General features: G+C 41.3%; 1 protein-coding gene across 2 annotated transcripts in view; it reads right to left on the reverse strand.

The window, feature by feature from the left end:
• The window catches only part of LOC137589047 (glucoside xylosyltransferase 1-like), a 123,764-nt gene extending 110,783 nt beyond the window's left edge, over positions 1 to 12,981 (reverse strand). The window contains exons 1-7 of one of the 2 annotated variants that reach the window (XM_068306450.1): positions 12,730 to 12,981; positions 12,114 to 12,312; positions 11,891 to 12,022; positions 11,357 to 11,608; positions 11,091 to 11,214; positions 10,761 to 10,933; positions 6,590 to 7,794 (exon numbers count right to left, since the gene is read on the reverse strand). In XM_068306450.1, the coding sequence (XP_068162551.1) occupies positions 7,633 to 7,794; positions 10,761 to 10,933; positions 11,091 to 11,214; positions 11,357 to 11,608; positions 11,891 to 12,022; positions 12,114 to 12,312; positions 12,730 to 12,926 (1,239 nt within the window). In that variant the 5' untranslated portion in view covers positions 12,927 to 12,981 and the 3' untranslated portion in view covers positions 6,590 to 7,632. Of the gene's footprint in view, positions 1 to 6,589; positions 7,795 to 10,760; positions 10,934 to 11,090; positions 11,215 to 11,356; positions 11,609 to 11,890; positions 12,023 to 12,113; positions 12,313 to 12,729 lie in introns of those variants that run through there. The other variant, XM_068306451.1, reaches the window with a different exon arrangement.
• Positions 12,982 to 13,114: the final 133 nt, after the last annotated feature.

Below are 13,114 nucleotides of genomic sequence, written 5' to 3' on the forward strand. Positions count from 1 at the left end.
GAAGAGATTGAAGAAATCCCCCCTGACTGTTAGTGAAACGGCAGGTGTTGTCTTTGTTTTTCCTTCCTTAGCGTTGCTTCTTCCTGACCTTTGCATTTCCCTTCACTATCCTTCCTTCCCACAACTCCCCAGGCGGTATGAATCCATCTTTGAGGTAAACCAGGTTCCTCCATCATATCTTTCCCTACATGTCCCCACGTTTGGAGACCTCATTAGTCCCGTGCGATGCTATCAGCGTTTGATCACGACCATCGGCCTCATATCCCCCCGCCCAGGAAACATCAAGAGCGCCGAAGCCCGATAAACATCGCCGATAAACTTTGAATGCATTTGATTAGGGGGAGACTTGGAAGGCTTCCAGGATTTCTTAGCATTAATCACCATGCATTTAACTCGGTGAAATAATTCAGCAGCCACAAAGCGGTAGAGCACATGTAATGCTAAATGAATGCTTTTACCTGGGGAAATAATGACGCTCTAAGTAGGCTGGGAGACAATGGAGCATTTAGAGTCTTTAGAGTTAGTCGCATTCTGGATTCATGTGCTTGTGTGTGTTTTCTTTGTATATGGCGCACTTTAACCTGTCCATCACTTTAGGAAATTGGAAAGAAATGGGCCTTAATTAAAGGAGTGGATCCTCATCGTCATGGGAACAGATGCGACAGGGTGTGGGTGACGTGTTTTTTGCCGCCTTGAGAGGTTTGAGAATTACATGGTGTGACACACACAAGCTCTCATCAATTTGTGACAGACACCCCGGCTTCATCTTCACGGCGCTTTAGAGCATCACGTGTGCACAAGCAGATCAATAGGTGTTCACTATAAAATGGACCCAGTCGTAAATGAAGGTACATGTTATTTACGCAAATAAACCTCGGTTGTCATTGGCAATACAATATACACGCTTTTTTGATGTGATGCGTAAACATTGCATATATTCCTAAAAGCACTTTGAGTGCATGCACTATAAATAAAGACATGGTTATTACAGGTTATAAATACCTTTTTATATATTCTACATCTTGTTTGTTGCTGCTAAATAAATACTTTATGTGCTTTTCATCAATGTTTTACTTCCGTTTGTTATAAAGGGCGTCGGATAAAATGAATTTATCCACCGGAATAAAACTGATATTACAAGCTCCAACTTCTTGCTATTAAAGCGAGTGACAACAGCAAGATTTCATGCTGTGTTTGTCAATTCCATACCGCTGTTGCGGTTTTGATTTGCATCTTTACATTAGTCGGGGTTCCATCCAAATGTTTATCAAACGGATGCTGAATTTTGCGAGCAACAAGCGAAAGAGAAATTGCAATTCCATCATGGTTGAAGCACCAGTAAAATCTTGTGAAAAATTAGGAATACTAGTATTAATTTTAATTCTAACTACTGAAAATGGAATAATTAATTCATAAATTTGTGTTTTTCTCTGCAAAAATCTGATTCTTTCATCTGTCTTGACTTTTTCTAGTTTCTTTTGGTTATTTAAAGTATAATCTTTAATTCACAGTTGCTTCACTTTTGCTTCATCAGCAAAGAATAAATCACTATTAGGAATTTCTGGCGTTTCCAATCTGTTGCTCCTGAGTCGAAACTGAAAATGCATTAATAGCAGGTAAATAAACCCCTCCTATTGCACTCCTGGTCTGTGCTATCTGATATTTGGAGGTGAATCAATGGATAAAATGATAATCGATAAATAAAGGTACACCCTCTGATCCGTTTCCATTGTTTATAAAACAATCGGTTTTATTAAAGTCTTGCTGGTTTATCCGTTCCCCTCTTGTCTGAATATAAAAGAAATCCATAATTCACCCATCAGCCATAAATCTAGAGCCTCTGAGAGGTGTGGTGAACTATATCGATCGTTTTGATGCGATGGCACCTATCAGTGGGCGGGATGTATCGATCAGCGAGTGAACATTTTGCCCTAAAGGGTTGCCAAACTGAAAAGAGGTAAAATGGGCAGGTGTAAAGATCTGAGCAGCTTTGACACGGGTCACACCGGGTCAAACATCTTCAAAAACTGCAGGTTTTTACTGTTGACACCCAGAATCAGGGATTTGAACCCACTTGGGGCGTGCTGTACTTCCATCTTTTTCTCTCGCTCCTCTTACTTCCTGCTCACAACGACAAAGAAATGCAAATCAGATCCACTCCTTAGCGGTGATTTATACGTGAACATGTTTAACTGCCGCTGCTCCAACCTCCAAGCTTAACACAATGAACGCTGCCCGGGGGGACCCTAAACGCACCACCAATATCTGACGCACACTCATGTGCCCCACCAGGTTGATATTGTGCTGCTAAGCATGAAGTTTCTGTCACAGGAAACCGCTGTGTACGCACACACTCTTGGTTAAATACTTTTACAGTCACTGCTTCATGCATACATTCACGAATATATGCAGACAATAGCCTGAAACTTCCCTCCAGGATGGCAGGTAATTGCCATCTATGGAGGTGAGGGGGGGGGGCAGGTGCTTCTACAATAGAGTGCCGGTGTCCAGGCAGGCTCTCTATTCAATGCCACCATAATTACCTAATTGAAATGCTCACAGGGGAAAGACAGTGTGTGTCTGACGGAGAATATGTGGACCGGGGTAAAAACGAGAGAACGCAAAAGATAAGCTCTAGGCTTTTGGAATAAAACGCTCCTACCACACACACACGCACACACACACACACTGATGACTGTAAGGACACACACATTCATGCTGCCACAACACTATGTTTTTTGCGATATTCCCATTAGCGCATGTATGTGGCCACACAAACCCACTCTGAGGTATTTTCTGAATCAGATCACTCCCGGGGGCAAATAATGCTGAGCTGTGATTGAGGGACGGAGTGAGCGGTAATGGGAAATCTATTGTACGGTGAGGATGTGGCAGGGGAGAGAGGAGGAGGAGGGTCAGGGGATGTTGGGATACAAAGGCGGCCCGGTCACTCTCATTTCTGATGTCGGCCAATCTCGACGCCTCCTCGGCTCGGGCTTTAAGTTTCATATGGGATCTATAGATGGGGCCGAGCAGATGGAGAGAGGTGTGTGTATGCATACGTCCGGTCTTTAAATGTGTATTGTGCACATGTGCATATAAATGTGCAGCTTGGTGTTCCCATCCTGCTAACGTTCGCTACGGAAAACGGACCAGGACTATTACTCTGTGCACTGATTAAAGAAACATTTCAAAGTGATAATTTGTCATTTTAGAAATGTTGTTAATCGTGACGAGGACATTCATGCTAATCTCAATCCTGCTTTAGCTTAGTTTAGCAGCCAAAGGATTAAAGCAGAATTTAAGAATCCCTCCTGGTTTAATCCTTGTAAAGATTTAAAAGTGTAAGAAGTTACTCTTTGTGTAAATTTCTGTTCAACCAACATGAATATTATCCATAACTTACTCTAGGATTATATCTTCTTAGCTTATATATTTATTATATCCATACAAAAAACAACTCTTAGAGAGACATTTAAGCTATATAGTTGGCTGTGTTGTTAGCTTTGCATTTAGCACCACATTAATTCAAGTCTTTAATACTGTCAAGAGGACACCCTGCTACACTTATCATAAAGCTAATCCAGGTGTGAAAACCACTTCAAAATCCTACTGACATCTCATTTTGTCACAAGCCCTCAATAGCATCTCATTTGACAGGACAAAAACTTCCTGTTTTTGTTCTTCTTTGTTCTTACAGCCACTTTGTCTGGGCTCTCATTTATGCTTGCGGTCTAGCACAAAGCAAAAGGCTCGCATCCCCAAGGCTAGCATTTCAGAGCAGCCACAGCCTCGCACTCCTAAAATGCTTCAAGGTGAGAACTCCTGCTACGCAATCCTTCTTTGAAACCGTCCTGTTGTTGCAATTTCTAGTGCAGCATAAAAATAAAAAAAAAACAAGCATGTTTGATGCGCATTTTGGGTATTTTTGTATTCTCAGTGTGGTTGGTCTTTGGAAGTTTGCTTGTTCTCTTAAGGGTACAAGAAAGAAGAAATAAAGGCACAAGAAACTGGGTCAGGCGCCGAGGTGGATTTCAACTGTGGATTCTTAGAGAAATTATGTGCAAAGATTTTAAAAAAAAGAAGAAGGAATGCAGGACGGGTGGCAATGGGGTAAAATGAGGGGACAAAAGGAAGGTACGAGTGTAGAGAGAGAAGAAACATTCATACGAAGGATGAGGGGTGAATGTGATGGAAAGCCTGATAAGGACGGGAGATTCAAGAGCGCAAGATCCCCGGGAAAAAGAGATCTTTGGCGGAGCGCTGGACAAACATCCTTTGGCTTGGCCAGGTGGCGTTTGTTGTGTTGAGTCTGATGAACAGACATGGAAAATAAACTGTAAAGAACAGCAAATAAACCAATCTGCCAAAAAAAACCCAAAACCCATCACTCCTCCCGCCTTCATCACCCCGCGAATCACAAAAGACGACTCGTGTCAATGTGAGGAAAGATGTCATATTCCTTTCCAGCAAGCATCAAACGCACCCCGGAGTCGCACCCGTGTAAATATGAAGCGCACATGACGTGAACGTTGACTGTGATACTCTTTTTTTCTCTCTCATCTCCTACGGCAGTGATATGTGGACCCCATTACAACATGTAAATGACCCCCCCCCCCCCCCGCTGTGCAGTCTAGGAGAATGATATAGCACACACACTTCAACACGCAACTATGTTAAATATATGTCTTCAACATGCGTGCATTATGCATACACATGACGGATGTGTCGGACTCAAGCTGTCAGGATTAGACGGATGTTACTTCGCTTTTCCACGTGGGAAGTCACACGAAAGAGAGGGAATTCCACTCGAGATTCAAGTGTTGAATTTTTAATAAGGTTCGCTTTCAGGTGCTTATTAATGGTTAATTAATGCTTTATAGAACAACAATAAGAAATATATCTGGCCTCCAGCTGACAGTTTGCTCCACATGGAGCTTAGTTGTGACTTTACATTTTTTATAGCTGTAATATTTTTGTATAATTGTTCAAAAGTTTTCATTTACTCACAGAATCTGAAACTTAACTGTATCCTAGTTATTTTTAGCAACTTTCAGCTTATTGTTTTGGTTTTAAGGTCCATGACTTAAATTTTTTTTCATCAATCAACTCTACACTCATAAAAATATACGTAGGAACCTTTTCCAAGTGTTTTTATGATTCTTCATTTGTTTGTGTACAAAATACTGTAAAGATTTCTAACAAATTTCATTTAATTTTATGAGGGACCACATGTCAAGGCAGAGTTAACTAGATTTTAAACTGGCTTCAAATTTTGGAACGTTTTCATTAATTTAACAAAAAATAAAAAAGTTAAGGATTATTTACTCCAGGAGACCAAAACAAAAAACTGTGATGTATTTTTTTACTGTTTTAATTCATAATTTAAAAAATGTATCCATCCAAAAATATATCTATGTAAATAGTCCCATTGTATGTGAATGAACAGTGTAGCTTTAATACATTACTGGAAGGTCTCTGAACATTAATTATATTTTGATTTCCCAAATGTCCCAAAGTTTTATTGACAACGGTTTTATCTCGCCTTTTGCAATCGTTCCTCTGTTTCCATTTCACAATTTCCACTGAGTTTTCATTCCTTGTCATGTCTTTTCATTTGACGAGCTCATAATTAGCTCCCAGTTTGATTCGCAGCTAAATGTGCTGGTTATTCTGCGAACCTCCTTTTGTTTTGACAACACCATTTCCAGGAGAGCCGTACCCAAATGTAGAAATAAAGCCTCTTAATTGTTCTTTTCTTTCATTACTGCATCGCTCCAGCAGCCTTTCTGCCCTTCCATCATGCACTCAGAGGAAAACGGACCACCTTGTCTGGATGTTTTGTTTTAAATCTCTTAATTCCCTTCAATCACCACCAACCCAGCTGATACTGTAGGCATCTATGCATTTATTTTGAATAGTTTCTCTCCAAACCGTGTACAAAATAAAGCCAAAGTTATTTATTACGATATAAAAACACCTAGCTGCTGGAGAATGAAACGGTGGAGGATGGATGATATTGAATTTTTCAACACTGTGCTCAATCCAATCCATTGTCTGCCTCTCCCCAAGGTGCCGGCCAGTTACATGTTACATTTAAACACATGGGTCAATAGAGGTAATTGATGAGCTCTCATACGGATATATAGTGATGAATGCAGGATATTTCTGTTGCAATGAATCAAACTACCTCTGGAGCCGTTAATGGATTGTTGTATTCCTCGCCTAATGGGAATAAGCATAAACTCATTCCCCACAGTCGATGCCATAGAGTCTCTCAGACAGGTACCAATAAGGTGGCGTTATTGGTCCATCACTTATACTTTATGAGCACCTCAGAGCTGAGGACCAAACGGTGAACCACCGCTTGTGGCTTAGTGATAGATTATCATCAAGTCCATTGATCTGGTTCGAGAAGACAACAGGAAAACATAGCATCAATCTTCAATTTAGATCTTTAGTTCACGCTTGTGGACGTAAATACGACGAGGAATTAAAAATGCTGCCATTTGGTGCTTAAAGAAGACGCGATAAAATGCAAATTCAACAACAGAGAAATACAATTTAATGTAAATACAGGACAACACAACACAAGAACAATGTATTTATTTTACAACGAATACAACTACACAATCATAACATTTTAAATTCAACCCTGTATACGATCAGAATACTCCAGAAATCCACACTCATGGAAAGAAAAAAATACTTTGGTATCAGGAACCTATCCTGTATGTGGTATTTTTATATTATGTCTCTGAAATTGTTAAATGGAAATATATGAAAGTAAACTTTTGAAAAATGTAAACCAACCATATACTGTATATATAACATCGATATTTTACTTCAAATCAGATAAAATAACACAGAATGAGATGAGCATTTACTCTGATAAATGTTTCACTATCACTTTACTGCTGTCTAAAACTCCAGAAACAATTATTATTCGATTCGTGTTTGTTTCTTTTTCTCCCATCTTATTGATAATGACGTGCTTTGTGGTGGTAAAAAGTGGTCCAGTGCATACACCTACAATAACAGGCTTCATTTAAAAAGCCTTTGTCCAGTTGTGACATTCTTCATTTTCATTCACAAGGTTTTTTGCTAATTCTACAATATGGAAATAAAAATGCTCTTCTTCAAATGTTTATGTACCCATTACACCATAATGAAGGTCAACCTTGAGTCGAGAAGAATAGTATTGCATTGAAATGGCTAAAATAAAATAAAAGGTTTGTATTGAACTACAATGTTGTCACAGTTTGTAGACACACAAAAAACATTCATAGTTATAAATGTGTTGTTCAGTATTTTGCTACAGGGGAAACTGACCTTCGAAAATTATAGTCAGTTCCTGTATTCACTTCACGCTCTTCTCCAGAGCAACTTACAAGAGGTAAGCAGTTATTTGTTTGACACAATCACTACCGTCTTATTGACATTCAAGCAGCCGTTTGCCAAATTGGCTCCATTCATTAGTTGTCCACAAAGTGGTCTATGCGTCTTTGCATAACTCCAGTTCACTATGTCCAGATTTAAGGGTTAGTGTAGTCATAACAGCAGCAATCAGCACTGATCATGGTTTCCTAACCAAGCCTGTAATCGTTGGGCTAAGTCTACATCTCGTTTTCATCACCGCTCATGTTGGGCGGTCTTGTTGAGGTGTGTCAGGCTTTGTGAGAGTCTCATGGTGAAGAGCCGGTGGGTTTTACCGCAATAAGTGTGTGTCGCCTTCAACAGTTCCTCCTCCAGAGGATCCAGTAAGTGTTTTATCGGGTCTGAACCGAACGAGTACTGGTAAAAGAAGACAGATTGGTGGTTAGAGTGGGTCTGGTGTATCTCTCTTTCACAGTGAGACATTTGCTAAATGTGACGGAATGTAAAGGACATGAATTGAATGTAAAGTTAGACTCCTTTGATGCCTCGCATCTTTTCATCTCTCCCCGTTTCTTCAGAGAGCTGAAAGACGGAGGTGGTGGTTGCAGGAAAAGTCAGAGGAGTGGGCTCGGAAATCCCAAACTAGTGTAAAAAAAAAAAAACTCCCCCGAGGAGCTCTCTCAACCTCCCACTCTTCCAGGGAAATTGATCAGATTCCCACACTGAGTAGGCAAAGTGGTGCTCTGGGCTGCATTCGCAGCTTGGAAGACATCTTTCCCTCGATGAATTAAAATACAAATCCTTAAGGCGTGCCAACTCAGGTGGGACTCCAAATCTAATCTGTCCGGTCAGTCAGGCAAAACATGAAGGAGTTGACATTGTTGGAGTCACTTTTATGCTATAGGCTTACTATCTAGTGATAAGAAGGGATTACAGGAGAAAATTTCATGTCTTCCCAATAATAAAGGAGTCTTTACAACGCTCAGAGGAAATCAAAGGGGAATTACCATTTTTTATGCCAGCTCATTTGCTTGCGGTCGGGTCCCTGATATTGGGTCACAAAGAGAATGGCGTTTTTACGAGGGCAGACACACACACACCAGTCATAAAGCTGCATTTACAGTTGGTGTATTGATTTTGGTGCGGCTGATGGGGCACCGTTGGGGTGCAGAGTCGGACTCTAAACGTACCGTCGGCTGTAAAATTTAACTGCTGCTAGCTGGGATCAGCTTCTTGCATCGGAGGGAGGGAGAAGCTTTAATGATGGCTGGACCGCTGGGGTCGGTCTGAGACCCAGGATACTGACTGTATCCACAATTCTTCATGTTCCTCAACATGGATAATGATTCAAGTCCATATGTTTCTAATATATCAAAGGTAGAATCAATGGCTTGTGACATCACCAATAGAAGGATATATAGTGGGCCTTTTGTGAATCTGGTGATGAGTTCAAGGACCTTGGTGAAGGCCAGAAGATGAAACGGGTGCATCTGTTAAAGAAGTTGTTCCTGATAATTCAAGAGTTGGAGTTTTTACCTCTCTAGATCTTTTTCCTCTTCTCCATGCACTTAAGTTTTGGCACCGTTGGGCTCTACCTGTTTCCCGCCTCAAATTTCTTACCTGACAACCATCTGATTACACACCTGGTCCACACTAGTAATCAGTCCCAGCATTCAATAGGTGTTCTCCAACCAGTAATCATTCATTCACTAGGGTGTCTTTGTTGCCTCAGCTTTCCAGAAGCGTCTCCCCTTTATCCTGCCTCCTTGTCGGAGCTCTTTATGCTTCCTTATCTGTTTTGCCTTTTTAGTTTTCCCCTCTTATCTGACTGCCTCCTGTGAAAGTTTGCGTTGTCCTCACGCAAACCTGCATATTAGATGAAGCGCCGAAACCTTTGAAGTGGATGTTTTGTTACAGACACGGCGTATAGGATGGGTTGGGAAATGGGATTATGCATGCATTACACTCTAAAATGGAGTATAAGTGTGTTTGAGTCTTCTTTCCTCTGCTAGTTTCTAAACTCTTACACTCTCCTGTTAGTGATTCACTCTGTAACTCCACATGGAGAGCCTGGGGTTTGGCTGTAGACGAAAAAGCAAGAAACGGATGAAACCGTCTGTCTGGTGGGAGTCAACACACACGGGATCAATCCATACGCCTCCATCCTCCCGGCAAAACAGACTTAATCACAAACCTATGAACGTATCAATAAATACACACTATTGGTAAAACTGTTTGGGCCCATATGAAGGGGTTTATGTCAGATTAAAGCTGCAAACACAACCCCGGTACATGTGTGTCTGCTATTGATCCTGTCTTATACAGCTAGCGGTTTAACAGCAGGTCACGGCTAAGGTATGGATCAGCCATTCGTCTGATCTATTGTTCAATGCTCTGTTAATAGGAAAGCAATGAAACTCCTAATGTTGATGGCTTCATTAAGTAAATGCCACTGGTGTCGTCAATATCGTTACAGTGCTGGTAAACAACCATAAACATCCTCATGGGGGAAATTAGCTTTCACTCCGGCCCTCCAAGACTGGTGGAGATTTGCATTTTCCAATATGGATAATCTGGTTTTGCCAACACTTACAGCTGTTAGGTTTCTGCACCAATCAGATGTGGGAGAGCAGGTGTGTCACCGCTCTGATAAAAGGCCTCCATTGTCAGACTTTGAGAGGGCTCACATGGCTCTTTTCTTGAACTTAAATGTACCCAAGAGACTTTTAACATGGTGCAATTTTCATCCAAGGGTTCAAGTGGATGTTATTCTTTAAAAAATGCCCTCTGAGAATATGCCTGACTTTCTGTATTCAGTGTGCAAGGGTGAAAATAAAAACTGTAATGCGATAAAAACCTGTGATCATAAGGAGAAAAGTGTTTCCAGTCAAAGCAGCAGTTTGTCTTCACACATCTTCCTCTACTTTTATCTGTCTGCACGATCACTAATATTTACATTTACTTAGATTTAGATTTAATATTTAGATCACGAAATGCACCAAAAGTTGCAAGGGCATCTTCTAAGACCTTTTTTTATACACAAGTCTGTCATGAAAATGACTAAAATGTACAATAAAACAAAACTATTAAAAGATTAATGGAACTGCAGTTAATTTGACGCACTGGGGGGAACATTTTATAACCCTGACGTCGATAAATCTTCAAAGTTCCAGCATCATCTGGTTGAGTTCAATATTAATACAACCGGTTTTATTGCATTCTTTGCTCCTTTATGTGAAGGGTTTTGTATTTCACTGACTGTAACAAATCCAACTTAACATAAGAACAGACCTGCTTTGCATTTTCTACATGAATTCAGAGCCTAAATATTGATCAGTGATCTCACATCTGTTACAAACACTACCACAAATGTGTGTGCTCACCTTTTGTATGGCCTCATAAACAGCTCTAAAGGCCGGCTGCTTGCGGTCGTGGTAAACCCCTCTGTTTCCGTGTAGGATGTAGATGCCATCTTCTTCAGCTGACGCACAATTGCTGCCATAGATACAATGATCTGGACGATAATTCCACTGGCATGGAAACTCCAGCAAACACTCTGAGAGTGGAGTGGCGCAAAACACAACAAAGATAAAAATGAAACAAATAATTTTATTTAGAAAAAGAAGAAATATTTGTCTATGATTTCATTGTTTATTGCTCTATGATGTCATCATGAATGCCAAATGTTTGTGTATGTTTATACGCAGTCTTACCAGGGTTGTAGTGGAAAATAATATTGAGAAGGTCCTGATCTCCCCATGTAATGTTGAGTTTGTATTTCTGAAGCAGAGGCATCAGCAGCTCCTCCCAACGCAGCCCCACAGGCGTCATGTCATTCTGTCAATAGAGATGAGAGCGTATATTAAACATTCAAAAAGATGCCTTCACAACCCTGACTGTAAAACAACAGCAGAGGAAGGAGGACATCTAGTGGTCAATAAATGTATCACACCACTCCTGGGAAAGGATCAATCTTTACCATAAAGAACACGCTCCTCATCCTGGTCATGTTCATGAGCATGACCCCCGAGTTGATGCCCGTCCTGCCGTAGAAGGGGTGGCGAGCGAAGCGGTTGTACCAGGCGATCCGGGGCTCCTCGTGCTCCGGGGCCATCGCAGCCAGCTGTGAGGAATTGAACTGGGAGAAGAACGTCCAGAGGTGGTCCACCGGCTGCAGGAAGAGGATGTCTGAGTCGACATACACCACAGAGTCCACGTCCTTTAGGATTAGCTGCATAAACAAAAAAAGGCAGGTTGAAGTTTGACGATGAATATGATTTATTTCAAGTATGTATATCTCCAGTGGAAGTGGATGTCAAATGTAAAACTATACCTCAATGTGACCTGTTATATATAGCAAATAAAACTGGTTGCAATCCTGTTTTACTGGAACATTCAAACATATCTTTCTTCTCACAGCTCCCAGTTTTGTAAGCTTTTCATTTCTGAACTTTTTTATAATTTGTATTGAACTCCAAGGTATTTTCTTCTTTCCAATATGTAAGATACTCACAGGTAAGAAAAGCCTCTGAGAAGCACAGGGCTTGAAGAGTTTCTTCCATTCTGCTGCGTTGTCATTGGGGAAGCTGATGGAATAGACCGTGTAGTTGAACTTTGAGCGAATAAACCCAGGCCAGGAGTCCAACTGGATCACAGGAAAAAAATACAAACTCAGGTTAATTCAATAAATAAATTTACAACGTCAAACTTTCATTCAAAGAATAAATTCAGCGTACAACTTCTACGAAGCTAGCATGTAGTTGATCTTCAGCGAATATGTGCAAGTAGAGGCGTTTGATACAGAAAAGCACAGCAGATTTGATCATGGTGAGGGTCTCTTCCTGCCTGTCTCCACAGGCCACCACCGCCAGGTGCATGACCGGTTCAGGCCGACCCCCTCCTGGGTCCAGCTGACCCCGCTGACGCATGATGTACCTGCAGGAGAGGAAATGCATCAGCAAACGTTGAACCAGGTTACCTGCACATCTATAACTAGAACCAAGACAGTCGCAGACCGCAACATCCCGCGACACCCCTGAGTTCAAAATTTTACCCTGACCTACTTCCATAGATAAAAGCATTACCTTTGATCAGCACCTGATGGGGCAGTAATTAATAATGTGGGAAGTGTTAAACCTTAAATCTCGCAACTGATGAAATCTCGCGATACTTCCGGCAGGACGACGCGCTAGCTAATCCAGGTGTAAACATTACTATACATTAGACGACAGCGTGACGTAAGCAGAAATGCGAGACAGCGGAACTAAATATCCGCACATATAATGACATTTGAAGAATTCTCCCGGTAATTAAAGCAGAAATTACCCCCAAGAATCCATTATCCAGTCCTACCTGTGGTACCGCTGCGGGATTTCAGACTGAGATTTATCTCGCCTACCCCCGGAGACTTTCGGTGGGATGAAGCCTCCTCTCTTCGGTCCGTACCCCGTCAACATTACGTCCGAGTAAAGCAGTTTAATATAAACGTACAGCCCCGATAACACGGCAAACACCGTGCACAGCATCAGTGCACGAATGTAACGCTGCATTGCGCAGTTTGTAAACACAACTTGAGGCTAAAGTCATGACACAAACTCCCGTTCGCCTTCCATCAGCGCAAAGCTAGAAGCGATGCTAACCAACTTCCGGTCAGCGTTTACAAAATAAAAGTCTGGTGAAGACAATTCCGACATCTAGTGGCCAATTTAAAGACCTGCAGCCCTCCTCACATAAAGAA

This window comes from Antennarius striatus, chromosome 22 (assembly GCF_040054535.1).
Source record: "Antennarius striatus isolate MH-2024 chromosome 22, ASM4005453v1, whole genome shotgun sequence".
In the NCBI taxonomy this organism is placed as follows: domain Eukaryota; kingdom Metazoa; phylum Chordata; class Actinopteri; order Lophiiformes; family Antennariidae; genus Antennarius; species Antennarius striatus.